Genomic DNA, 27,809 nt, shown 5'->3' on the forward strand with positions numbered 1-27,809 from the left:
GTCTAGCATTCCGCGGACAAGAAGGCCCTGTAGTCCTCGGCCCTCGGGCACACGAGGAATGGTAGTCTTCCTCTGTCTGGTCGCCAGCCAGAACGAGAGGTACTCCACGGCCCTCAGGCACACGCAGAGTCTTAGTCCTTTGTCTGGGAGTTAGCCAGAACAAGAGGGACCGAATGACCACTGTCTAGCACTCGGCGGACAGATGGTGTGGGAAGTCCTCGGTCCGCAGACCCACGAGGACGGTGAGCTCGACCTCAAGGCTCCTCGGCCCTCGGGCACACGAGGAGAGGGTGATCCTTTGTCTGGGGGTTCAGCCAGAACAAGAGGGATCCAAGGCTCGGCCTGGAGCTCCGCCAGGACGCGAGGGAATAAGCCATTGTCTAGCATTACGCGGACAAGAGGGCACTGCAATCCCCGGCCCTCGGGCTCACGGGGAAGACAGTAGGTGCCTCTGCCTGGTAGCCAGCCAGTGCATGAGGCACTCCTCGGCCTTCTGTGAAGGCAGACGAGGAGTCTTAGTCCTTGGTCTGGGGAAAGCCAGAAACCAGAGGGACCGGAGTACACTCGGTCTGATAGCATCCTGCGTCAGAACACGAGGAGAATTAAGCCATTGTCTAGCATTCCGCGGACAAGAGGGCTGTACAGTTCTCGGCCCTCGGGCACACGAGAACCGTGACCTCTGCCTGGTTCGCCAGCCAGTGCGAGAGGCACCCCTCGGCCCTCGGGCTCACGAGGGGTCTTAGTCCTTTGTCTGGGGGTTCTGCCAGGACAAGAGGGACTGAAAGGGCTTTTGTCTAGCTTTCACGGACAAAAGGGGTAAAGTTTTGCAGATCTCTTATGAGTGGCGAAACGACTTCTCTTCTTTCCGCAGAAAGAATGCGCCTTGAGAAGTCTCCTCCTGGCTAGGGAGGTGGCTGCCCCTCTAGGCCTAGCGCACTAGGCCGAGAGTACAGCCGAGCCTGGAGCGGCTCTGAGGTCGAGCTCGTAATACCTAACGAATGTTAGGGGCGTGGACCAACCCGCAGCATTGCAGATGTCTTGTATTGGGACACCTGCCGTCAGAGCTCTCGAGGCACTCATGCCCCGAGTAGAGTGAGCCTTGAGTCCCAACGGTGAGGGGAGATCAGAGGACTCGTAAGCAGTAGTTATGGCATCGATGATCCATCTACTAATAGTGGGTTTTGAAGCTGGGCTCCCCCTCTTAGGGGGGCCGTAACAGACAAACAGTTGCTCTGTTTTACGCCACGTGGCAGCTCTGTGGACGTATGCGTCTAAAGCTCTGACTGGGCACATGCAGTTTAACTTCCTGTGACCTGGCTCCACGTATGGAGGAGGATAGAACGCCTGCAGCGTTACTGGCTGCGGTGCTAGGGAGGGGACCTTCGGGACGTACCCGACCCTGGGATATAGAAAGGCCTTGGCCATCCCTGGGGCAAACTCTAAATGAGATGGGGCCACTGAAAGGGCCTGCAGATCGCCTACTCTCTTGAGGGAGGTGAGTGCTAACAGGAGCGCCGTCTTAACTGTGAGGGCGCGATCCGTAGACTCCTCTAAGGGCTCGAATGGAGGCTTGCAGAGAGCTTCTAGCACCACAGCGAGGTCCCACGTGGGGACCCTGGGTGTCACTCGAGGCCTCAGCCTGAGCGCACCGCGGAGGAACCGTATGACCAAGGGCTCTCTACCTACTGAGAGGCCACCTAAAGGGGCGTGGTAGGCACTTATGGCCGCCACGTATACCTTTAGAGTGGAGTGAGCTAGCCCTGCGGATAGGCGAGACTGTAGGAACTCCAGAACTGTACCGACCGGGCAGTTGACTGGGTCCAGGTGGCGCTCGCGGCACCATCTCGCGAATAAGTTCCACTTAAGGCCATACAGTTTCCTCGTAGAGGGAGCTCTGGATTGGAGAAGGGTCTCAACAACCTCGGTTGAGAGACCCGCTCCTATGAGTTGTGCCCCCTCAGGGGCCACACCCATAACCTCCACCTCTCTGGGTGGGGGTGGCATATTGCGCCCCCAGCCTGAGACAGGAGGTCCCTCCTGACGGGAATCTCCCACGGAGAGCCGTCTAGGAGAGATACCAGGTCCGAGAACCATACTCGTGCCGGCCAGTACGGGGCTACTAGTAGCAGCCGCACTTGAAACCGACGGACCCGTTCCAGAACTCCCGGGAGCAGAGCGATCGGGGGAAAGGCGTACAGACGCAGCCTCGGCCACGTCTGTGCCATGGCATCCAGCCCCAGTGGAGCTGGATGAACTAGAGAGTACCAGAGGGGACAGTGCGATGTCTCCTGAGTCGCAAACAGGTCCACCTGAGCCTGGCCAAACACTCTCCAGATCTGCTTCACCACCTCTGGGTGAAGCATCCATTCCCCGGGCCTCGGCCCCTGCCTTGACAGGACGTCTGCTCCCACATTCAGATGTCCAGGAATATGGACTGCTCTCAGGGAGAGGAATTTCTCTTGAGACCAAAGGAGTATCCGGTACGCCAGCTTGTACAAGGGGCGTGAGCGGAGTCCTCCTTGGTGGTTTATGTAGTAAATCACCGCAGTGCTGTCTGTACGGACCAGCACATGTTTGTTTCTTAGGTCTGGGAGAAACCTCTTTAGGGCCAGGAATACTGCCAGCATCTCTAAGCGGTTTATGTGCCACGAGAGATGGTGGGCACTCCATAGGCCTTGGGCTGAGCGGCCACGCATGACCGCTCCCCAACCGGTAAGGGAAGCGTCGGTCGCTAGCGTGATGCGGCGACCGGGCGCTCCCAGAACCGGTCCCTGAGAGAGGAACCAGGGTTTCCTCCACATGGCCAAGGCACGTAGGCAGCGCCGCGTGACCTTGATCTTGCGGAATGGGTTTCCCCTCGGGGAGAACCCCCTGGTCCTGAGCCACCACTGTAGTGGTCTCATGTGCAGCAGTCCAAAAGGTATCACGTTGGAAGCGGCTGCCATAAGACCTAACAGTACTTGAAACTGTTTGACAGTGAGTGACTGGCCTAGCTTTACTGCATTCACTGCAGTCAGTATGGAATCGACTCGTGCAGGAGACATGCGTGCCTGCATGGAGACCGAGTCCCACACTACGCCTAAGTAAGTGGTCTTCTGTAGTGGAGAGAGCACACTCTTCTTGGCGTTGAGTCTCAACCCCAATTCTTTCATGTGAGCGAGAACAGCACCTCGATGCTGAACCGCTAACTGCTCCGAGCTGGCTAGGATGAGCCAGTCGTCTATGTAGTTGAGTATGCGGATGCCCTGGAGTCGCAGCGGAGCCAGAGCAGCATCCACACACTTCGTGAAAGTGCGGGGTGAGAGAGCTAGGCCGAAAGGAAGCACCCTGTATTGGTAAGCTTTGCCCCTGAAAGCGAACCTGAGATACTTCCTGTGCTGAGGAAGGATGGAGACGTGAAAATAAGCGTCTTTTAGATCTATCGTGACAAACCAGTCCTCGGACCTGATTTGAGACACGACCTGCCTGACAGTAAGCATCTTGAATTTCAGCTTCCTGACTGAACGATTTAGCAGCCTGAGATCTAAGATGGGCCGAAGCCCCCCATCCTTCTTCGGAACAATGAAGTACCGGCTGTAGAACCCGGATTCCCTGTCTTGAGGAGGGACCACCTCGATGGCCTCCTTCCTCAGAAGAGTTTCTACCTCTTGTTCCATCACCAGACCCTGCTCGGGGCTTACTAAAGTTGGAAAAACCCCACTGAAAGGTGGCGGCGTGGCGCCGAACTGGATAGCATAACCTTTCTCTACAGTACGCAGGACCCAATCTGAGACTCTTGGCAGTAGTTTCCACGCTGCCAGAAAGTTCACTAAGGGTACCAGCCTCTCGAGACTGGTGTCTGGATTTGCTCGAGGAGCTAACTCGGAGACCTGTAACAGCGAACTGGCAGGAAGCTCCTGAACTAGCTCTTCGAGAGACCCCCGCGGGGGCTGCGAACTCTCCAGGGCCGCTACGTTTCCGGGCGGAACAGCTAGAGGATGCTCGCGGGAGATAGCCGCGCCCTGTAACACTGGCAGGGTTAGCTGACTCATCTCCTGAGGGCCACGAAGGGGTCTGAAACCCGCACCTGGAGGTACGGTGCAGACCCCCTCGAGAGGGGCTGCCCTCAACGGCCCTGAACCACAACCGTCAGGGCCGCTTAGCCGAGGACTTCCTTGACTGGAGGACGACCCTCAGGTCAGGCCTCTTGGTCTTGGAAGCCCCCGACTTAGAGCGTCGCTTTCCGGGTCCCCTAGGCTGGGCCGGGGGAGCACGGGCAGCAACGCTCTGTTTCTGTGCCTCACGATGGGAGCTCGTACACGGCTGAGGCTGCTTCTTAGATGGTGCAGCAGCCTCAGAGGAGAACACGCGGCGAGGAAGGAATGTTCTGAATGCCGCCGCCTGCTTGCGGGCCTCCTGGTGCCTAGCCACAACGGTATCAACCGCGGCACCAAAGAGGCCAGATGGTTGCAGGGGGGCGTCCAGAAGCGTGACCCTGTCCTTTTCTTTTACGTCGGACAGGGTCAGCCAGAGATGCCTCTCCGCGGCCACCAGGGCTGCCATAGACCGCCCAACAGCACGGGCGGCCTCCTTGGTGGCGCGGAGAGCGAGATCTGCGGTTCTTTGCATCTCTGTGACGCTTACTTCCTCGCCGCTGCTGAACTCCTTCAGTAGGTCAGCCTGGTAGGCTTGCAGGATGCCCATAGTGTGGAGGCAAGACCCTGCTTGACCTGCTGCCGTGTATGCCTTACCCATCAGGCCGGAAGTAACTTTAAGAGGCCTGGTGGGCAAGGACGGAGCCTTCAAGGACGATGCCGAACCGGGGGACAGATAGCCCGCAAGCGTCTGTTCGACCCGTGGCATCGCCCTATAGCCATACTCCTCTGCCCCCCCCACATTTCCATAATTTTCGGCAGGGGAGAAGAGACGGGAAGAGTATGGCTTTTCCCACGATCTCGCTAGCTCTTGGTGGAGATCGGGGAAAAAGGGAAGGCTCCGTTTTGGAGGTGCTGACTTCGTCCGCAGGAAGCGGTCATCTAACCGGCTTCGCTGCGGCTCATGAGGGGGATTTTGTTCTGCGGGCCATGTAATGTGCAGTTTGGCTACCGCATTAGTCAGCACCTCGACGAGCTCCTCATAGTGAGGCGAGCGTGATGGCGGTTGTGGTTCCTCTGTTATACTTTCAATGTCAACCTCCTCGGAGGAAGACAAGAGGAACTCGGGGACCTCCTCCCGGGGGGAAGAAACCGCAGCGCGGGCTTCCACATCCAGGAGGAGATCGCTCGATCCGCTGAGTGAGGGCGGAGATAGGGGGTCACCCGTCTCCATACCCTCCAGCAGATCGAGCTGCGAGCCCCACGAGTGCAGCCGCCGCTCCGCCTCGGCGGCAGCGGGGCCAGACCCACGGGGCACGCTAGTGAAAGCCCCCTCCTCAAAGAGGGCTTTCCGGGAACGAAGCACACGCACCGGCAAGCGATCACAGTGCGTACAGCCAGCCTTTTCGAGGGCTGACTGTGCGTGCTCCGCTCCCAAGCAAACCACACATAGGCTGTGTGTATCCCCACCAACAATGAAGCGTTGGCAAGGAGGGACACACTGCCTATGCGGGCGCTTAACCGCCATCAAACTCTCTTTTTTGCTAGGTTGTTGTGTAGCCATACTACTCAAATAAAATTGTGTCAAACTGGACACGAAAAACAGCAGTATGATACAGACAGACACAGACACAGAGCGCTCTCGCTGAATGACAAAAGCTGCCGCCGGCTTCAAACGCACGTGCTTTATACTTCCTGGTTGGTGACGTCACCGCGCCTGTGACGTCACCCCCGTCATTCATTGGTTGTTAGACATAGTTCAGAGTGCGGCCCGCCAATGGCGTTCCCCATAGCGTTCCTGACGCGGCTCGAGTTCCCGGAAGGGAACAGTACATCACATATTTGTAAATGAATACAGAATGTAAAATAAGGTAACAAACAACATGCTAAATTGTTATTATTATAATTATTTTATTTTAGTGTAGTTTTTTGTAATTCTAGCTTAGTCCTTTAAAGACCTTTGATTTAGATTCAAGGTTGTTATCATGGAAAAAAGTACATCTACATAATTGTAAATGAATACAAAATGTAAAATAAGGTAACAAACAACATGCTAAATAATAATTTTATTTAACTTTATTTTATTTATTTCTTTGAGTGTTTTTTGTTTTTCTAGCTTAGTCCTTCAAAGGCCTCTTTGATTTAGATTTAAGGTAGTTATCATGGAAAAAAAGTACATCTACATATTTGCAAATGAAATAAGCATATTTGCAAATGTAAAATAAGGTTATAAACAACATGCTGAATTGTTATTTTATTTTTCCAGCTTAGACCTTCAAAGACTCTTTGATTTAGAGTCAAGGTTGTTATCATGAAAAAAAAGTACATCTGCATATTTGTAAATGAATACAGAATGTAAAATAAGGTTATAAACAACATGCTGAATTATTAGTTTTATTAACTTTTTATTTTATTTTTCCAGCGTAGTCCTTTAAAGGCTCCATGATTTAGATTCAAGGTTGTTATCATGTAAAAAAGTACATCTACATATTTGTATATAAATACAGAATGTAAAATAAGGTTACAAACAACATGCTGAAGTGTTATTTTTTAAATTTGATTTATTTTTTCAACTTAGTCCTTTAAAGACCTCTTGTTTTAGATTCAAGGTTGCTATCATGGTAAAACAGTACATCTACATATTTGTATATACAAATACAAAACATAAAATAAGGTAACAAACAACACAATAAAGGCTTTTTAATTTTATTTTCCCTTTTTTGGTTACACTTCACTTTTTCGATAGTCCAAATGCTCTACTATAAACAGTCTGCTAACTATAAGTACATTTGCAACCACATGTCAACTAACTTTAATTAATTTGTAACTATATTTTAACTAACTCTCATTCAAATATTATCAGTATTAATTTTAGGTTAGGGTGAGCAGAATAAATTGACATTATTTAATTAATTTTTTTTTCCCACTTCAGTCCTTCAAAGACATCTCGATTATTTCTTGGTATTGATTCATGGTTATATCATAGGTGTATCTAAATATTTGTCCAAACGAATAATCTGTGTGATGCACCTTTTAGTCAAAATCATGAAGTTTTTAATGGAAAGACAAACCTACTTTTTTATATCCAATGTATTCACAGTTGGAACTCCCGGCATGGTATTAACATGCTCTGACATGTTTTTTTTTTTCTGTCTCCCATCTCTCTCGCCCTTAGGGAGGTGAAGCTATCTGTGGTTTCGTATCTCACTAACTCCATAGTGGACCAGATCCTTCAGGAGCTTTATGCCACACACAAAACCCTGGTACTACAAACCAATTTCTCTCTCCATTCGTCTGTTCATTCTGAACACGTGCACAAGCGTCGCTCTTCCTCACGCATCTGTTCGTCATCACAGCTCCGGCAGGTTTCACAGATGAGACGGCTGGAAGACGGGGGAACAGCCAGGCGCGCACACAGACACGCTGACATACTGGATGTTGTGGAGGATGACTTTGGCATCAGCATAGTGAGTGTGTTACGTGAATCACTCACAACTGACTCATTTGCGTGTTGGGTGGTATTTACAGTATCTGTCATCTCTTGTAACTCAGCGCTCTTGTCATCTGCTCAGTTCGCGATGTTCTCACTCACTTCTGTCGCTCTGCACACAGGACACAATTGCCATTAAGAAACGCAGCTCCAGGACCAGACGTATCCGACCCGTGTCCAACAGACTCAGTGAGTCACACACGTTTTGTTGGATGAAACCAGGATTATCATTCATTTTTTAGTTGAACACTCATTCAGTGCTTTCAAGTCATGTAGACTTATACTGTGTATAAATTATTCAGTTTAAACTAGAGGTGGGCATAGATTAATTTTTTTAATCTAGATTAATCTAGATTAATTTTGGAATTAATCTAGATTAATCTAGATTAAAATGGCTAATTTGAATTCTGCTGAAGGCATTCAGAATATGTGTGCTAACCAAATAATGACTAAAAGTAATTCTTTGAGAACGGGTTTCTCAAGCCAGGTGGCACATTAGACCAGGGGCCCATCTCCTGTTTCCAAAATGCATCACAAACTGCTTGACAATTGCATTTACAACACAATTAACTATACAAACTTGTGTAACCAACTATTCCCACACTGCATGTAGCCTACTTCTGAGTAAAAGGCTGCGCGACGTGCGCGTTGCAGATTAATACACAGATGCACAAGGGCATGGATATTAGTGGTGCAACGGATCACAAAACTCACGATTCGGATCACTTCATGGATTTGGATTCACAGATCGGATCATTTTTCGGATCAGCAAAAAACAAACAAAACAAAACAAAACAAAACAAAAAAGTTTGTTTTTTACTAATTACTGAATGCTTACTTTAAGTAGGCTACTTCTAATCCACAGCAAACACTACTAGCTGAACTAATAAAGTCAGTAACAAAACAAGAACAATTACACAAATATCAAGTGTAAATGAATACAACATAAAGTTACTAATAAAATCAATAACCCTAGAATTCAGGTGCGGAAATTTAATAATTAATTGTAAAATAACTAGTGCTTCTCACTGCAGGTATTTATAGGATGCTGTCTCTTTAAGGCATAATGCACGTACCGACTACTGGCACGCATCTCTTTCTCAGCTGTTTCGGTTCACTGAAGACATAACCGACTGTGTTTACCAGAATACCAAAACGGGTATTAAGACATGACTTTGTATGTGTGTTTCCATTTAAAAAGAAGTTAAAGAGGAATCAGTGTGAATCGCGCCTCTCTCTCTCTCTCTCTCTCTCTCTCTGTGCGCGTGCTCTCTTCAGGTGTGTGCGTTGGCGTGCGTGTTCCCTTTTTAAATTGTTTGAATTGGTAAATTGGCAAGACAAAACATGTGCCAATTATAAACTTTTACTCTATGATGGTTAAATTTAACAATTAATCCGCGAATCACATGCGTGCCGAACCAGTTTGGTCCGTACGGATCACGGATCATCATACACTCAATTCGGCTAGGTAGACATCCGCGCTAAACTATCAAGGTGAAGGTCATCACACCTTACGTAGTTTAGACCCAGCTCCCAACCCAACTTTGAGAATAGATTAACGGCGATATTTTTTTTTATCGCCCGATAAGAGTCTCACGTTAACGCAGCACGTTAACGCCGATAACGGCCCACCTCTAGTTTAAACCCATTCATTCTTTATATCGTGTTTTTAGCTCAATTTCATTTATGAAACTCATTTTAGCATGTTAATTTAGTGTTTTTAATTTTTAATTAACAAAAATACAAAAAATACAAAGAAAAAATACATGCACTTAACTGTGCTCCATGACAATTAAAAAATTAACAGAATAGTTCACTCGAAAATTACAATTTAATGGAAATGTACTCACCCTCAAGCCATCTCAGATGTAAATGAGTTTGTTTTCTTTGTCAGAAAAAAAAAATGAAAAACTTTAGCTCACCAATGGATCCTCTGCAGTGAATGGGTGCCGTCAGAGTGAGAATCCAAACAGCTGCTAAAAACATGCTATCACTAAGATATTTTAACTCAAAACTGTCGATTCTGGCCAAAATTATGCTTCCTCCAGTGAAAAAGTCCATCCCCAGTTGTTCTCTCACATCAAAATCCACTGACATATTTGTTTAGAACTGTTTTGGACAGTTTTTTTTAGCTTGTAAATGCTGCTTTACCTGTGCATATTTCTCCCCTGATTCAGATGAGAACACTTTTTCACTAGAGAAAGTAATACTACGGATAGAGAACTTATATTTTAGCCTAGAAACAATGTTTTGAACATTGTTCACAATGATGGACTGTGATGTTTTTATCAACTGTTTGACTCTCATTCTGACGGCACCCATTCACTCCAAAGTAAATATGTGACCCTGGACCACAAAACCAGTCATAAGGGTCAATTTTGAGATGTATACATCATCTGAAAGTTGAATAAATAGGGTTTCCATTAATGGTTTGTTAGGATAGGACAATATATGGCCAACATACAACTATTTGAAAATCTGGAATCTGAGGATGCAAAATATCAAAATATTGAGAAAATCGCCTTTAAAGTTGTCCAAGTCAAGTTCATATGCATATTACTAATCACAAATTAAGTTTTGATATATTTACTGTAGGAAATTTACAAAATATCTTCACTGAACATGATCTTTACTTAATATCCTAATGATTTTTGGCATAAAAGAAAAATCAATCATTTTGACCCATACAATGTATTTTTGGTTATTACTACAAATATACACATGCTACTTAAGACTGGTTTTGTGGTCCAGGGTCACATATTGATGAGAAGTGATGTACAGTGATTCTAAATTTTCAACACATTTTCCCTTTTGGTAGAACTATTCCTTTACAAAAATAAATGAGACAATATATTGACTTTTAATGTATTTACTTATTGTATATTCAGTGCTTTTATCTGCCACCATAATGTCTTTTGCTGATCATTTCCCAGGAGATATAGTATATATAAATATTTGTGATTGATTCAATTAATTAATCAGCAGTCATATAATTAATTTTATGGGATTTACTTTCCTCCAGGTCTAGGTGAAGACCCCAACTCTTCACCTTTAGTGTCCACTCCTCAGACATCTGCTCCTCTTTCACGCTCAGCATCATGGGAAGGTCTGTCCACCCTGCCCACACAGGGCTCACCTCTGCGTCATGTGACCCACGTCAGACCGCGTCCACCACGAAGGCACAGGACTGCACACGCTCCCTTTGAGGCAGTAAGAACCAGTACCATTGCCAGTATTGCCACACCAATACAAATTTTTATAAATCTTTATATATCATTTTCACTGGTAAAATAAGGTAAATAAAAATGAGGTAAATGTCAAAAAATGACAAAAGGATAGTTCACTCATAAATAAAAATTCTGGGATCAATTACTCAACCTTATGTCATTCTAAACCAGCAAGACTTTCTTTCATCTTCAAAACACAAATTAAGATATTTTGATGCAATCCGAGAGCTTTCTGACCCTGAATAGACGGAAACGTAAAAAACACATTCAAGGCCTAGAAATGACATCGATAAGCAAGTCCATGTGAGTCTCGTGAACAGTGGTGGAGACTGACACAAAAGTAAAGAAATTGTTGAATAAAGTCTTTTCCCCCCCTTTTTTTCTTTGCACACAAAAAGTATTCTCATAGATTCATAACATTACAGTTAAACCACTGATGTCACATAGACTATTTTATCAATGTCCTTACTACCTTTCTGGCCCCTGAACGTGGCAGTTGCTTTGCAGAGTCAGAAAGCTCTCGGATTTCATCAAAAATATCTGAATTTGTGTTGACATGAGAGTGAGTAATTATTGACAGAATTTTAATTTTTGGGTGAACTATCCCTTTAATACACTTTGACCATTTCAGGATTGCCTCATATTGTGTTATTGCCCTCAGGTGTTATTTAAGCCACATATTCATCATATATTTAAATCAGTTTAATAGAGACACTTGGCAAACAGTCTTTGGTGTATAGTGGAAAAACACAATCTCATCAAACTGAATTCTCTTATATTACTTATAATTAAATCTGCCGCAGGTTTAGGTATACGACTCCAGAGACATCCCTTATCATGTTGTCGTTGAATCACTTGTATCCCCAGTAGTCTTCTTGTAGCTTCTATTGTTCATTTGACTCGTGAACGAAGCAGTTCTGGATCCGTAAAGAAAGAACACACACACACACACACATGTTGGGTTTACATGTTTTATGGGGACATTCCATAGGCGTAATGGTTTTTATACTGTACAAACCGTACTTTCTATCGCCCTACACCTACCCTACACCTAAACCTAGCCCTCACAGGAGATTGTGCACACTTTTACTTCCTCAAAAAAACTCATTGTGCATGATTTATAAGCCTGTTTCCTCATGGGGACCTGAGAAATGTCCCCACAAGGTCAAAATCTACTGGTATTCCTATCCTTGTGGGGACATTTGGTCCCCACAACGTGATGAATACCAGGTACACACACACACACACACACACACACACACACACACACACACACACACACACACACACACACACACACACACACACACACACACACACACACACACACACACACACACACTTTTAATAAAGTATGTAGGATTGCAGGATTATTTTATAATTCTAACCATATAAGTATACAATACCATATATTGGAAGAAAATAATCAAATACACTACCAGTCAAAAGTTTTTGAACAGTAAGATTTTTAATGTCGTTAAGAAAGGATCATGTGACACTGAAGACTGGAATAATGATGCTGAAAATGTAGCTTTGATCCCAGGAATAAATTACATTTTTAAAATATATTCAGATAGAAAAAAGTTGTTTTAAATAGTAAAACTATTTCAAAATGTTACTGTTTTTGCTGTACTTTAGATCAAATAAATGCAGGCTTGGTGAGCAGAAGTGACTTCTTTAAAAAGCATTAAAAATCTTACTGTTTAAAAACTCTTGGCTGGTAGTGTATATAATATATGTATTCAAAAATATGCAAATATATTACTTGATTGAGACCAATTATGATTTTAATGAGAGTGGCCAGTCACTGTGTTTTCTCACAATTCTCGTTTCCTTGGTAACAGTGATTTGCTTCAGGATTGATGACAGTGTGATTTTTCTTTGTAAATTCTGCAGTTAAACACCATTTGAAGTCAAAACCACAACGATTTATAAATCCTACAGGAGTTATTGTTCAAAAATACACAAAATATGAAATAAAAACCAATTAATTGTCAGGCATTCAAGCTGTTGACGAGAGGAAGTTTGGGAAATTTGGGGGGGGGCTGTGATTTTAATCACGTTCTCTTGTTAGCGTGATTGTTCTCAGAAATCTGTCTGAACACAGGCCCAGATGTTTTCTGCAGGGTCTCCAGAATTAAAACATCAAACATTAAAGGCTCTCTCCTTTGCAATCACTTCTGATCAGTCTAAGTGCCTGCAAGCCGTGTCTTTGTAATGTCTGTTGATCAAATTAATGCATTGACATAATACAGATGAACAAATCCCAGATGGTGAGATACAGTACCGTGACAGCAGCATCCACTAACACAAATTTAGAGAGATGATCTACTCCAGTCTCAGTCCTCAAAAGCACACATCATCATCATCATCATTATTTCTCTTGTCGTCCTGTAGCACTGCTCGGAGAATGGTGGAGTATCTCTATTGGATGATGGACTGCCTGACTTCTACACCAAAAGAGTTTTACCAGACAGGTGCTTCAGTACTGAACACTTCTGTGTAGTAATGAAGTCTAACAATGAAGGTGTCATATTTGCTCACTTTTTAAAGGTTGAAGGCATATGGGCATGCTAAAAATGTGGACGTTATCTTATCTCTGACACCCTGACTTTCTGTCCTGCAGTCAGCTGTCATCCCACCATCACGCTCAGGCTCTGAGGAGGAAGAAAAGACGCAGTGTGCTGTCAATCTTCTCTGGATTCAGGAAGAACCGAAACTCTACCATATCATATCAGGAGTCAGACTCAACAGGAAGGGGCGGGGCCTGTGGGGAGGAATGTCGCACTAAGTGAGTCATTCGTATTTTAATATATAATCGTTTATAGCACACTATCGTTCAAAACTTTGACTTTTCAGCAGCTAAAGTTAAAGTCAAAAGTTTACGGAATCTGCAAATGTTAATTATTTTACCAAAATAAGAGGGATCATACAAAATGCATGTTATTTTTTATTTAGTACTGACCTGAATAAGATACTTCACATAGCCCACAAGAGAAAATAATAGTTGAATTTATAAAAATGACCCCGTTCAAAAATTTACATACACTTGATTCTTAATACTGTGTTGTTACCTGATTGATCCACAGATGTGTTTTTGTTTAGCGATAGTTGTTCATGAGTCCCTTGTTTGTCCTGAACAGTTAAACTGCCAGCTGTTCTTCAGAAAAATCCTTCAGGTCCCACAAATAACAGAAGGTTTAAACACTCACTGATGCTTCAGAAGGAAACATGATGGATCTCAAAATCATAGAGTCATTGTTGGAAAGGGTTCAAACACACAAAAATGCTGAAAAGCCAAAGAATTTGTGAAAGCTGAAGGATTTTTTTGAAGAACTGTTCAGGACAAACAAGGGACTCATGAACAACTATCACTAAACCAAAAAAAACAACCAAAAAAAACAGCTGTGGATCATTCAGGTAACAATTTGGTCAATAATTAACATTTTGAAGATTCTGCAAGCTGTATGTAAACTTTTGACTTTTCTTTTCTAAATAAAAGTATTAATTTCTTTTCAAATAAAAAACTTACTGACCCTAAACATTTGAATGGTAGTGTATATACACTAAATAATCATATAAAGTGTATTACATCAATAAATCAGACAACATAAATCACACGTTTAATCTTAATTTCCTTTTATCTGATGCTCTCTCAGTATTGCCACTGAGAATGTGTACTCCTTGATTCAACACCCAAAGGAACGTGGGAGGTTAGACCTAGGCACTGAGGGCACCAATGGGAGGCTGGTTGGACCGGGTGTTCAGAGGACCCCTCAGCTGTCAGGGCGGCCCGTTCAGGGTATACCCCTGCCGGGAATGATGGGACTTAGCCCCTCCTGCTTCTCCCAGAGACAGGTAAAGTTCACAATATTACATAATTTAGATTCCAGTTCAGGTCTTAAAATTCAGTTGGATTCGAATTAAAGGGATAGTTTACCCAAAAATGAAAACAATATCATCAATTACTCACCCTTGTGTCGTTCCAAACATGTAAGACCTTTGTTCATCTTCATAAGACAAATTAAGATATTTTTGAAGAGCTTTCTGACCCTGCATACACCGCTGTGTTTTTTTTAGACAATACAGAATTCTTTTTTAAAAAATGTCTAATTTGAGGAGAGGGATGAGTAGTAAAAATGATGTATTATTTCTGACTGTCAGAAAACTATTCAGTTACAATGCAGTAAATTCCTCTTCTTGTCGGTCTAATTCCAATTCAACATTCTGTGTTGATATTCCACGTCAGTTCAGATTCCACATCACAAGTTGAAGCAGAGCCAGTTCTTAAATTGAATTTAGGCCAATGCTGGTGCTGATATTTATTTATTCATTCACAAAATGGTGCAGGTAATGTTAAGAACAAACATGGGAAGGAATTGTGTTCATTAGTGAGTAATATAATGCTAGCATCACTTATTTTTGATCGATTCGAAAACAAATTAAATTCTGAATTTAATGAGCGTAATGACATGTTTACCACCGTCTCTCACACTCTGCCTCTCTGTTCCCTGCAGTCGCCTGATTACAGTGAGGTGTTTGGCTCATCAGAAGAGATTGGATATGGAGAGCATGAGATGGACCGGCATTCAGATATCATTGCTAAAGGGCACACGCCCTCTATAGACAGACACTCAGAATCAGGAAGACAGGAATCACAGTCAGACAGCCAGAAAAAGGCAGACAGTGTAATGGACCCTCAGCTGTTGGAAACCAGAAAAAGACCGGAGCCGCCGCCTCAGAGTACCAAGCCGAGCTTAGCGAAGACACGACAACGCCATCTGGAGGAGAGCTCTGGTACTGCATATTCTGTCATTAGTTGACTTTTGCCATTTGTTTTAGTGATTTTTTGTTTCTGGTAACTAGCTTGAATAAGCATTTCACACAGTAAATCAACAGGAATCATCATGGTTGTTTTTATGCTGTCCCTAGATAAATCTACTGACGATTCTGGAGAGCTGAGGGAGAAGGATGAGGAAAAAGATGACAGGAGATGTGGAGAAGACCAAAAACCAGAGGGACAGACTCCACCCATTCCTGAAAAGGTTTATCTTTGTGTCTTTGACTTAAAATGTCAACAACTGTGAGTGATAGCGTGTCTTGATGCTCGTAACAAAGACGTGTCATTAAAACAGCTTTTGATTATGTAATTCTTTTCAGCCATGTTATTATTCACCTCACACGTCTCCCATTGGCTCCTCACCACATGACGTGGCCAATGAAAATCAGCCACCACCTGTCCCGCCCACCTCAGCTAAGCCGGTGTTTCATTCTGCTTCGGTAGATTCTGCTTTGCTTCAAGGTAATATATATATATAATCTTTATAATCTATTATGATTATAATATTAAAGAGAGAGGTCACCCAAAAAATACAAAATCTTCAACATGAATTATTCACCCTCTTGTTTATCTTCGGAACACAAATTAAGATGTGGGAATTAACCCCTCCTGCCCTAAATTAATATTTTAAGGATTTTTACAGCTCTAAACATACACTACCAGTCAAAAGTTTTTGAACAGTGAGATTTTTAATGTTTTTTAAAGAATTTTCTTCTGCTCACCAAGCCTGCATTTATTTGAGCCAAAATACAGCAAAAACAGTAATATTGTGACATATGTTTTACTATTTAAAATGACTGCTTTCTATTTGAATATATTTTAAAATGTAAATTATTTCTGTGATCAAAGCTACTTTTTCAGCGTCATTACTCCAGTCTTCAGTGTCACATGATCCTTCAGAAATCAATTTTATTTTTTTTTATTAGCATTTAAAACAGTTGATGAATAGAAAGATCCAGATTAAACATTATACCATTCAGAAGCTTAGAGCTTAGAGTGCTTTTTTTCTCAGAATTGCGTGATACAAACTCGCAATTCTGATTTTTTCTCTCAGAATTTTGAGATATAAACTCACTTGTGAGTTATAAAGTCAGAATTCCGAGATATAAACTTAGTTAGAATTGCGATAAAAACTCACAATTGCGAGTCTTTAAGTCATAATTGTGAGATATAAACTCACAATTCTGTGAACATATCAGTCTTTTTTTCTCCTCAGAACTGGACTTTATAACTTGCAATTGCGAATTTATAAATTGCGAGACACAAAGTCAGAATTGCGAGAAAAAAAACGGAATTGCAAGTTTATATCTCGTAATTCTGACTTTTTTTCTTACAATTGTGAGTTTATATCACACAATTCTGACTTTATATCTAGCAAAGTCAGAATTGCAAGATGTAAACTCAAAATTGGGAGAAAAAAAGGCAGAATTGTGAGATAAAAAGTCTCAATTACCTTTTTTATTTTTTATTCAGTGGCAGAAACAAGCTTTCATATTAAATTGATCAAAATTGATGATAAAGACATTTATGTTACAAAATTTCTATTTCAGATAAATGTTGTTCTTCTGAGTGTTCAATAAATCTAAGAAACCTGAAAAAAAATTCAACATAATTATAATAAAAAATGCTTTTAAGCAGCAAATCAGAATATTAGAATGATTTCTGAAGGATCGTGTGACTGGAGTAATGATGCCATAAATTCAGCGTTGAAATCACAGGAATAAATTACATTTTACAATATATTCAAATAGAAAACTGTTATTTCAAATAGTAAAAATATTACAAAATTTGTCATTTTTTTGCTGTACTTTAGATTTAAAAAATGCAGGCTTGGTGAGCAGAAGAGAATTCTTTAAAAAACATTAAACATCTTACTGTTCAAAAACTTTGACTGGTAGTGTACATTTTGTAAAATCCTTTTTTTTGCACATCGCAATTTAAAAAAATCCCGACATAGAGAACATATGATCTTTATTTTTGCTCAGGTGATGAAGTCAAAAGCAGCCCTGGAGGTCCCATGAAACCCCATCGAAACAGGAAAGCGAACTCATGTGACACAGGTACAAATTTTGAATCCCTTTTGAGCATGCAACGAGGGTCCACATTCACCATCTACTTCTCTAGGATGCTTTCATCAACTCATCCTTACTTGTGTGATCCCATCCCTCCCTCTGTGTGCCCCCTGTATTTACCCCCTAGGAATGGAGCAGGATGCCCGCTGTGATCTGGAGAGATCCTCAGATCGCAAACCCCCCGTGAAAAAACCTAGACTCCCTCCGAAACGAAATAAGTCCTTGGATTTCCCCGGTACTGTGTTGTTTTGTTTGTGTGTGTGTGTGTGTGTGTATGTGCTTCTTGGAAGCGTCCAGCAGTTTTATCGGATAGCCTGACTGGAAAGTGCTCCGGTAATTAAAGGAAATCTTTCCCGTATTACATGTGAATGTATCGTGAGTGTGCGAGCAAGCGAGCGTGCACCTGTCCGCGTTTGTGTGTCCACAGACAGATGGCTCTGAGCTGACCTTTAACAAAGCCAGATTAGTAAACGGGTAACGTAAGTAGGCCATCATTCACTTCGTTCTCTCTCTCTCTATTTCTCTGTTTATCTCTACAGGTCATCAGAGTTCGGAGCCAAGCAACGCTGAAGCATCATGACAACCATTTGAGCCAAAGCTCTGTGAAAACAGAGGGTCATTGTGATGCTGAGAGGAGAGAGAGGGAGAGATATGATCAGCAGATGAATTTGCACCTTGATGAATTCATAAAGACTCTTGCTTTCGGCTCTCAGTCATTTCACACACACGTATTCAGCATATTCTTGCTTACTCGCGTGAGCTGTTTTGCTTCCCCTCCTGCTTTTACTTAACCACCATTCTTCTGCACCTACCTACGATTCCTTTGTTTCACTCTCTCTCCGTCTCTCTCCCTCTGAGTCTTCTGACAATCTTTGACATAAAGAAACGTTTTGCTATTTATCTTTAAAACTTTAAAACCATAGAATGATATTTTGTAAAGTATAATATATAAACAGAACCAATATTTGCACTAATCATCGCTTGAATTCTCGTTCGGTTTGGTGGATGTACTCCCCCCCCGCCCCATGTCCGACATTACCCACGTGAAGTTTTGTAGTGTGCGACTAACTTATTCTTATCATTTTCTGTCTACTCGATCAATATCATTAGCAGTATTACTGTTGTCTTAATCAGGCATTGTTTATGCAACTGGATAAATGTTTAAGAGTTTGCTGGCCCTAAATGAGCTTTATTTTCTACTAAATGTGATTGAATGAATAAAAACTGAATATTACATTTGCTGTTGTTGTTTTTTAAAATCAATGAATACCCTTTACTAGCCAGAAAGTAGCAGAATGTCATGGTACTGAATGTTTCCCATAATACTTACAGTGCCTTGCAAAAGTATTCATACCCCTTCATTTTTTTCCACATTTTGCTTTGTTGCAGCATTCTGTTAAACTGCTTTAAATTAGTTCCCTTCCGGGAACTCGAGCCGCGTCAGGAACGCTATGGGGAACGCCATTGGCGGGCCGCACTCTGAACTATGTCTAACAACCAATGAATGACGGGGGTGACGTCACAGGCGCGGTGACGTCACCAACCAGGAAGTATAAAGCACGTGCGTTTGAAGCCGGCGGCAGCTTTTGTCATTCAGCGAGAGCGCTCTGTGTCTGTGTCTGTCTGTATCATACTGCTGTTTTTCGTGTCCAGTTTGACACAATTTTATTTGAGTAGTATGGCTACACAACAACCTAGCAAAAAAGAGAGTTTGATGGCGGTTAAGCGCCCGCATAGGCAGTGTGTCCCTCCTTGCCAACGCTTCATTGTTGGTGGGGATACACACAGCCTATGTGTGGTTTGCTTGGGAGCGGAGCACGCACAGTCAGCCCTCGAAAAGGCTGGCTGTACGCACTGTGATCGCTTGCCGGTGCGTGTGCTTCGTTCCCGGAAAGCCCTCTTTGAGGAGGGGGCTTTCACTAGCGTGCCCCGTGGGTCTGGCCCCGCTGCCGCCGAGGCGGAGCGGCGGCTGCACTCGTGGGGCTCGCAGCTCGATCTGCTGGAGGGTATGGAGACGGGTGACCCCCTATCTCCGCCCTCACTCAGCGGATCGAGCGATCTCCTCCTGGATGTGGAAGCCCGCGCTGCGGTTTCTTCCCCCCGGGAGGAGGTCCCCGAGTTCCTCTTGTCTTCCTCCGAGGAGGTTGACATTGAAAGTATAACAGAGGAACCACAACCGCCATCACGCTCGCCTCACTATGAGGAGCTCGTCGAGGTGCTGACTAATGCGGTAGCCAAACTGCACATTACATGGCCCGCAGAACAAAATCCCCCTCATGAGCCGCAGCGAAGCCGGTTAGATGACCGCTTCCTGCGGACGAAGTCAGCACCTCCAAAACGGAGCCTTCCCTTTTTCCCCGATCTCCACCAAGAGCTAGCGAGATCGTGGGAAAAGCCATACTCTTCCCGTCTCTTCTCCCCTGCCGAAAATTATGGAAATGTGGGGGGGGCAGAGGAGTATGGCTATAGGGCGATGCCACGGGTCGAACAGACGCTTGCGGGCTATCTGTCCCCCGGTTCGGCATCGTCCTTGAAGGCTCCGTCCTTGCCCACCAGGCCTCTTAAAGTTACTTCCGGCCTGATGGGTAAGGCATACACGGCAGCAGGTCAAGCAGGGTCTTGCCTCCACACTATGGGCATCCTGCAAGCCTACCAGGCTGACCTACTGAAGGAGTTCAGCAGCGGCGAGGAAGTAAGCGTCACAGAGATGCAAAGAACCGCAGATCTCGCTCTCCGCGCCACCAGGGAGGCCGCCCGTGCTGTTGGGCGGTCTATGGCAGCCCTGGTGGCCGCGGAGAGGCATCTCTGGCTGACCCTGTCCGACGTAAAAGAAAAGGACAGGGTCACGCTTCTGGACGCCCCCCTGCAACCATCTGGCCTCTTTGGTGCCGCGGTTGATACCGTTGTGGCTAGGCACCAGGAGGCCCGCAAGCAGGCGGCGGCATTCAGAACATTCCTTCCTCGCCGCGTGTTCTCCTCTGAGGCTGCTGCACCATCTAAGAAGCAGCCTCAGCCGTGTACGAGCTCCCATCGTGAGGCACAGAAACAGAGCGTTGCTGCCCGTGCTCCCCCGGCCCAGCCTAGGGGACCCGGAAAGCGACGCTCTAAGTCGGGGGCTTCCAAGACCAAGAGGCCTGACCTGAGGGTCGTCCTCCAGTCAAGGAAGTCCTCGGCTAAGCGGCCCTGACGGTTGTGGTTCAGGGCCGTTGAGGGCAGCCCCTCTCGAGGGGGTCTGCACCGTACCTCCAGGTGCGGGTTTCAGACCCCTTCGTGGCCCTCAGGAGATGAGTCAGCTAACCCTGCCAGTGTTACAGGGCGCGGCTATCTCCCGCGAGCATCCTCTAGCTGTTCCGCCCGGAAACGTAGCGGCCCTGGAGAGTTCGCAGCCCCCGCGGGGGTCTCTCGAAGAGCTAGTTCAGGAGCTTCCTGCCAGTTCGCTGTTACAGGTCTCCGAGTTAGCTCCTCGAGCAAATCCAGACACCAGTCTCGAGAGGCTGGTACCCTTAGTGAACTTTCTGGCAGCGTGGAAACTACTGCCAAGAGTCTCAGATTGGGTCCTGCGTACTGTAGAGAAAGGTTATGCTATCCAGTTCGGCGCCACGCCGCCACCTTTCAGTGGGGTTTTTCCAACTTTAGTAAGCCCCGAGCAGGGTCTGGTGATGGAACAAGAGGTAGAAACTCTTCTGAGGAAGGAGGCCATCGAGGTGGTCCCTCCTCAAGACAGGGAATCCGGGTTCTACAGCCGGTACTTCATTGTTCCGAAGAAGGATGGGGGGCTTCGGCCCATCTTAGATCTCAGGCTGCTAAATCGTTCAGTCAGGAAGCTGAAATTCAAGATGCTTACTGTCAGGCAGGTCGTGTCTCAAATCAGGTCCGAGGACTGGTTTGTCACGATAGATCTAAAAGACGCTTATTTTCACGTCTCCATCCTTCCTCAGCACAGGAAGTATCTCAGGTTCGCTTTCAGGGGCAAAGCTTACCAATACAGGGTGCTTCCTTTCGGCCTAGCTCTCTCACCCCGCACTTTCACGAAGTGTGTGGATGCTGCTCTGGCTCCGCTGCGACTCCAGGGCATCCGCATACTCAACTACATAGACGACTGGCTCATCCTAGCCAGCTCGGAGCAGTTAGCGGTTCAGCATCGAGGTGCTGTTCTCGCTCACATGAAAGAATTGGGGTTGAGACTCAACGCCAAGAAGAGTGTGCTCTCTCCACTACAGAAGACCACTTACTTAGGCGTAGTGTGGGACTCGGTCTCCATGCAGGCACGCATGTCTCCTGCACGAGTCGATTCCATACTGACTGCAGTGAATGCAGTAAAGCTAGGCCAGTCACTCACTGTCAAACAGTTTCAAGTACTGTTAGGTCTTATGGCAGCCGCTTCCAACGTGATACCTTTTGGACTGCTGCACATGAGACCACTACAGTGGTGGCTCAGGACCAGGGGGTTCTCCCCGAGGGGAAACCCATTCCGCAAGATCAAGGTCACGCGGCGCTGCCTACGTGCCTTGGCCATGTGGAGGAAACCCTGGTTCCTCTCTCAGGGACCGGTTCTGGGAGCGCCCGGTCGCCGCATCACGCTAGCGACCGACGCTTCCCTTACCGGTTGGGGAGCGGTCATGCGTGGCCGCTCAGCCCAAGGCCTATGGAGTGCCCACCATCTCTCGTGGCACATAAACCGCTTAGAGATGCTGGCAGTATTCCTGGCCCTAAAGAGGTTTCTCCCAGACCTAAGAAACAAACATGTGCTGGTCCGTACAGACAGCACTGCGGTGGTTTACTACATAAACCACCAAGGAGGACTCCGCTCACGCCCCTTGTACAAGCTGGCGTACCGGATACTCCTTTGGTCTCAAGAGAAATTCCTCTCCCTGAGAGCAGTCCATATTCCTGGACATCTGAATGTGGGAGCAGACGTCCTGTCAAGGCAGGGGCCGAGGCCCGGGGAATGGATGCTTCACCCAGAGGTGGTGAAGCAGATCTGGAGAGTGTTTGGCCAGGCTCAGGTGGACCTGTTTGCGACTCAGGAGACATCGCACTGTCCCCTCTGGTACTCTCTAGTTCATCCAGCTCCACTGGGGCTGGATGCCATGGCACAGACGTGGCCGAGGCTGCGTCTGTACGCCTTTCCCCCGATCGCTCTGCTCCCGGGAGTTCTGGAACGGGTCCGTCGGTTTCAAGTGCGGCTGCTACTAGTAGCCCCGTACTGGCCGGCACGAGTATGGTTCTCGGACCTGGTATCTCTCCTAGACGGCTCTCCGTGGGAGATTCCCGTCAGGAGGGACCTCCTGTCTCAGGCTGGGGGCGCAATATGCCACCCCCACCCAGAGAGGTGGAGGTTATGGGTGTGGCCCCTGAGGGGGCACAACTCATAGGAGCGGGTCTCTCAACCGAGGTTGTTGAGACCCTTCTCCAATCCAGAGCTCCCTCTACGAGGAAACTGTATGGCCTTAAGTGGAACTTATTCGCGAGATGGTGCCGCGAGCGCCACCTGGACCCAGTCAACTGCCCGGTCGGTACAGTTCTGGAGTTCCTACAGTCTCGCCTATCCGCAGGGCTAGCTCACTCCACTCTAAAGGTATACGTGGCGGCCATAAGTGCCTACCACGCCCCTTTAGGTGGCCTCTCAGTAGGTAGAGAGCCCTTGGTCATACGGTTCCTCCGCGGTGCGCTCAGGCTGAGGCCTCGAGTGACACCCAGGGTCCCCACGTGGGACCTCGCTGTGGTGCTAGAAGCTCTCTGCAAGCCTCCATTCGAGCCCTTAGAGGAGTCTACGGATCGCGCCCTCACAGTTAAGACGGCGCTCCTGTTAGCACTCACCTCCCTCAAGAGAGTAGGCGATCTGCAGGCCCTTTCAGTGGCCCCATCTCATTTAGAGTTTGCCCCAGGGATGGCCAAGGCCTTTCTATATCCCAGGGTCGGGTACGTCCCGAAGGTCCCCTCCCTAGCACCGCAGCCAGTAACGCTGCAGGCGTTCTATCCTCCTCCATACGTGGAGCCAGGTCACAGGAAGTTAAACTGCATGTGCCCAGTCAGAGCTTTAGACGCATACGTCCACAGAGCTGCCACGTGGCGTAAAACAGAGCAACTGTTTGTCTGTTACGGCCCCCCTAAGAGGGGGAGCCCAGCTTCAAAACCCACTATTAGTAGATGGATCATCGATGCCATAACTACTGCTTACGAGTCCTCTGATCTCCCCTCACCGTTGGGACTCAAGGCTCACTCTACTCGGGGCATGAGTGCCTCGAGAGCTCTGACGGCAGGTGTCCCAATACAAGACATCTGCAATGCTGCGGGTTGGTCCACGCCCCTAACATTCGTTAGGTATTACGAGCTCGACCTCAGAGCCGCTCCAGGCTCGGCTGTACTCTCGGCCTAGTGCGCTAGGCCTAGAGGGGCAGCCACCTCCCTAGCCAGGAGGAGACTTCTCAAGGCGCATTCTTTCTGCGGAAAGAAGAGAAGTCGTTTCGCCACTCATAAGAGATCTGCAAAACTTTACCCCTTTTGTCCGTGAAAGCTAGACAAAAGCCCTTTCAGTCCCTCTTGTCCTGGCAGAACCCCCAGACAAAGGACTAAGACCCCTCGTGAGCCCGAGGGCCGAGGGGTGCCTCTCGCACTGGCTGGCGAACCAGGCAGAGGTCACGGTTCTCGTGTGCCCGAGGGCCGAGAACTGTACAGCCCTCTTGTCCGCGGAATGCTAGACAATGGCTTAATTCTCCTCGTGTTCTGACGCAGGATGCTATCAGACCGAGTGTACTCCGGTCCCTCTGGTTTCTGGCTTTCCCCAGACCAAGGACTAAGACTCCTCGTCTGCCTTCACAGAAGGCCGAGGAGTGCCTCATGCACTGGCTGGCTACCAGGCAGAGGCACCTACTGTCTTCCCCGTGAGCCCGAGGGCCGGGGATTGCAGTGCCCTCTTGTCCGCGTAATGCTAGACAATGGCTTACTCCCTCGCGTCCTGGCGGAGCTCCAGGCCGAGCCTTGGATCCCTCTTGTTCTGGCTGAACCCCCAGACAAAGGATCACCCTCTCCTCGTGTGCCCGAGGGCCGAGGAGCCTTGAGGTCGAGCTCACCGTCCTCGTGGGTCTGCGGACCGAGGACTTCCCACACCATCTGTCCGCCGAGTGCTAGACAGTGGTCATTCGGTCCCTCTTGTTCTGGCTAACTCCCAGACAAAGGACTAAGACTCTGCGTGTGCCTGAGGGCCGTGGAGTACCTCTCGTTCTGGCTGGCGACCAGACAGAGGAAGACTACCATTCCTCGTGTGCCCGAGGGCCGAGGACTACAGGGCCTTCTTGTCCGCGGAATGCTAGACAAGGGCTCTCTCTTTTTCCACCCTGGTTGAGCAGACACTCGCAGGGCTCGGAAATTATGGGGGCGTTGGTAGTCTCGTTCCCCATAGCGTTCCTGACGCGGCTCGAGTTCCCGGAAGGGAACGTCTCGGGTTACTATTGTAACCTTAGTTCCCTGAGGGAACGAGACGCCGCGTCTCGGACCATAATTCCCGCACCCTGCGGCGCTCGCTTCATTCCTAAAAGAGCTGCCGCCGGCTTCAAACGCACGTGCTTTATACTTCCTGGTTGGTGACGTCACCGCGCCTGTGACGTCACCCCCGTCATTCATTGGTTGTTAGACATAGTTCAGAGTGCGGCCCGCCAATGGCGTTCCCCATAGCGTTCCTGACGCGGCGTCTCGTTCCCTCAGGGAACTAAGGTTACAATAGTAACCCGAGACGTTTTTCCCCACATCAATTTACACTCCATACACCATAATAATGACAAAGCAAAAAAACAGATTTGCAAATTTGACAAATTTATTAAAAATAAAACACTGAAATAAGCACATTGCATAAGTATTCATACCCTTACCTCAGTACATAGTTGAAGCACCTTTACAGCCTCAAGTCTTTTTGGGTATGATGTGACAAGCTTTGCACATCTGCATTTGGCAATTATCTGCCATTCTTTGCCTCAGCTTTTCACCTCTCAAGCTCTGTCAGCTTGGATGGGGGCTGGCAGACATTTTCTAGAGTCCTAGTTCTTCCAGTCGTCTTCCATTATGGATAATGGAAGACAAGCTTCTGTGAACCTTCAATGCAGCAGAGTTTTTTCTGAACTCTTCCCTAGATCATTGCCTTAATGCAAGTCAGTCACTGAGCTCTACAGGCAGTTATCTTGACCTCAGGACTTGGTTTTTGCTCTGATATGCATTTTCAGCTGTTAGACCTTTTCTAAGAGTTGTGTGCCTTTCTAAATCATACTCATTCAAATGAATTTGCCACAGTTTAACTCCACTCAAAGTGTAGTAACATCTAGAAGCAATATGAATGCTCCTGAGCTAAATTTCGAGTGTCCCAGAAAAGGGTATGAATTCTTATGCAACGGGATCTTTTCAGTTTTTTATTTCTAATAAATTTGCAAAGTTGTTACAAACCTGTTTTGTGCTTTGTCATTATGGTGTAAGAGATGTAGATTGATGTGGGAAAAAAGTAATTTAAAGCAGTTTAACATAATGCTGCAACAAAACAAAATGTGAAAAAAATGAATCAATAAAATGAATACTTCTGCAAGGCACTATTTACATAATACTCCAAGATACTTCAAGAATATCATGGTACAAGTCCAGAAACGTGGTACAGGCCAAAAACACCATGATTACAATACCCAGTGTTGGAGAACGTTACTTTTAAAAGTAATGCATTACATTATTTTTTATGTTACTTTTTGTCAGCTATGCTGGACTTAAATCTTTATTTTTAATAACAGAAACCCCAAAAGTTAAATTTTTGGCAAACAAAAGTGAAATTCAGGCTAAAGAAAGTCCCAATTTCTCTCAACACAGGGCAGGAGGTGTGTCAGTAAATAGGAAAACGAAATAACTTACTTTTGTGAAAAAGTAACTCAAGTATTTTCTTATAAATGTAAATGTAATGGGGGTTACTTTACTAGTTACTTAAAAAGTAATCTGATTATTTACCTAGCCTTACTTGTAATGCGTTATCCTCAACACCTCAGCGTTATCCTGTATGTTAATGTTTTTGAAACGTCTCTTATGCTTGATCAAAAACAGTAAATATTGTGGGATATTATGATAATGTATTTTAAAACGCAATTTGTTTCTGGCAAAACTTTTTTTTTTTTTTGGCAGCTAGTCGTCAGTGCCACGTGATCCTTAAGAAATAACATGGTTAACGTTGCAATAACATAGTAACGTTACATAGTAAAACCATAGTGCGTTTTGGTACATATTTGAAACATAAACTGACTAAAATAATCTTTATGGATATACTATCATTACATTGGAAGTGAATTTAAGAAAAATATTATATAGTATACGGCTTTGAAATGCCAAACGATACAATTGTGCTAGTAATGTATCGTTTGGCATTTCAAAGTTTTTACCGTCAAGGAAAGTAAACACAAGTGGCTACCAGATGCTACTTCTCATAACGACTCTCTTATTGCCTTTTAATGACACAGGAGGGCAGTAGAGGCCCAAAGCCAAGCAAACATCTCCTTGCTACGGAAGAGCAATTTTCAAACAGAGATTAAGGAATTTATTGCTTGTGACTGGTGCTTAAATGTCTGTGAGAATCTCTCTCTAAAGAGAAGTCTATTTATTCCACTATATCAGGCTTTTTATTCCACTAAATTACCTCTTAGAAGGTACATTTCAGGTTGGAAATCACGATCAGTTGCAATTCTGAATACTTTATTCTCTCTGGAATATTTGATACTGATTGGTCAGCTGTTGCATTCTACAGTCAAATATTTTAATGTAATGAGCTTCAAACTGTATATTGGACCACATGTGCTTGTTAATATTTCTCACTCTGTGGCCTCACATTTACTTATAATCTGCATTTACTTATAGATGTGTATTGAACTGAATAATGTAGCCTACGACCCATCGGTCAGTAGATCGATATATATTTCAAGACTTGTTTGACTCTTTCAAACGAAAATTACATTAGCAACACAACCAACTTGTAGTCCACCCAAAGCAAACTTTTATTGCTCAGAGGTGGCTTCTTCATGATCAGTGGACTCAATACAGTTCTCACTTCTACTTTGGGTATCAACTTTTTGTTCTTTTCCTTAGGAATAA

At 45.6% G+C, this 27,809-nt stretch overlaps 1 protein-coding gene across 4 annotated transcripts in view; it reads left to right on the forward strand.

Moving 5' to 3' along the window:
• carmil3 (capping protein regulator and myosin 1 linker 3) overlaps positions 1-18,936 on the forward strand; it is an 85,139-nt gene extending 66,203 nt beyond the window's left edge. For 2 of the 4 annotated variants that reach the window (XM_073849558.1, XM_073849561.1), the window contains exons 28-39: positions 7,249-7,336; positions 7,430-7,540; positions 7,686-7,752; positions 10,586-10,773; positions 13,188-13,267; positions 13,417-13,581; positions 14,450-14,648; positions 15,308-15,587; positions 15,723-15,835; positions 15,951-16,092; positions 17,616-17,690; positions 17,830-18,936. In XM_073849558.1, the coding sequence (XP_073705659.1) occupies positions 7,249-7,336; positions 7,430-7,540; positions 7,686-7,752; positions 10,586-10,773; positions 13,188-13,267; positions 13,417-13,581; positions 14,450-14,648; positions 15,308-15,587; positions 15,723-15,835; positions 15,951-16,092; positions 17,616-17,690; positions 17,830-18,020 (1,699 nt within the window). In that variant the 3' untranslated portion in view covers positions 18,021-18,936. The remainder of the gene's footprint in view (positions 1-7,248; positions 7,337-7,429; positions 7,541-7,685; positions 7,753-10,585; positions 10,774-13,187; positions 13,268-13,416; positions 13,582-14,449; positions 14,649-15,307; positions 15,588-15,722; positions 15,836-15,950; positions 16,093-17,615; positions 17,691-17,829) is intronic. The other 2 variants (XM_073849559.1, XM_073849560.1) reach the window with 2 other exon arrangements.
• The last annotated feature ends 8,873 nt before the right edge of the window (positions 18,937-27,809 follow it).

The sequence above is a fragment of the Garra rufa genome, chromosome 10 (assembly GCF_049309525.1).
Source record: "Garra rufa chromosome 10, GarRuf1.0, whole genome shotgun sequence".
Lineage (NCBI taxonomy): Eukaryota > Metazoa > Chordata > Actinopteri > Cypriniformes > Cyprinidae > Garra > Garra rufa.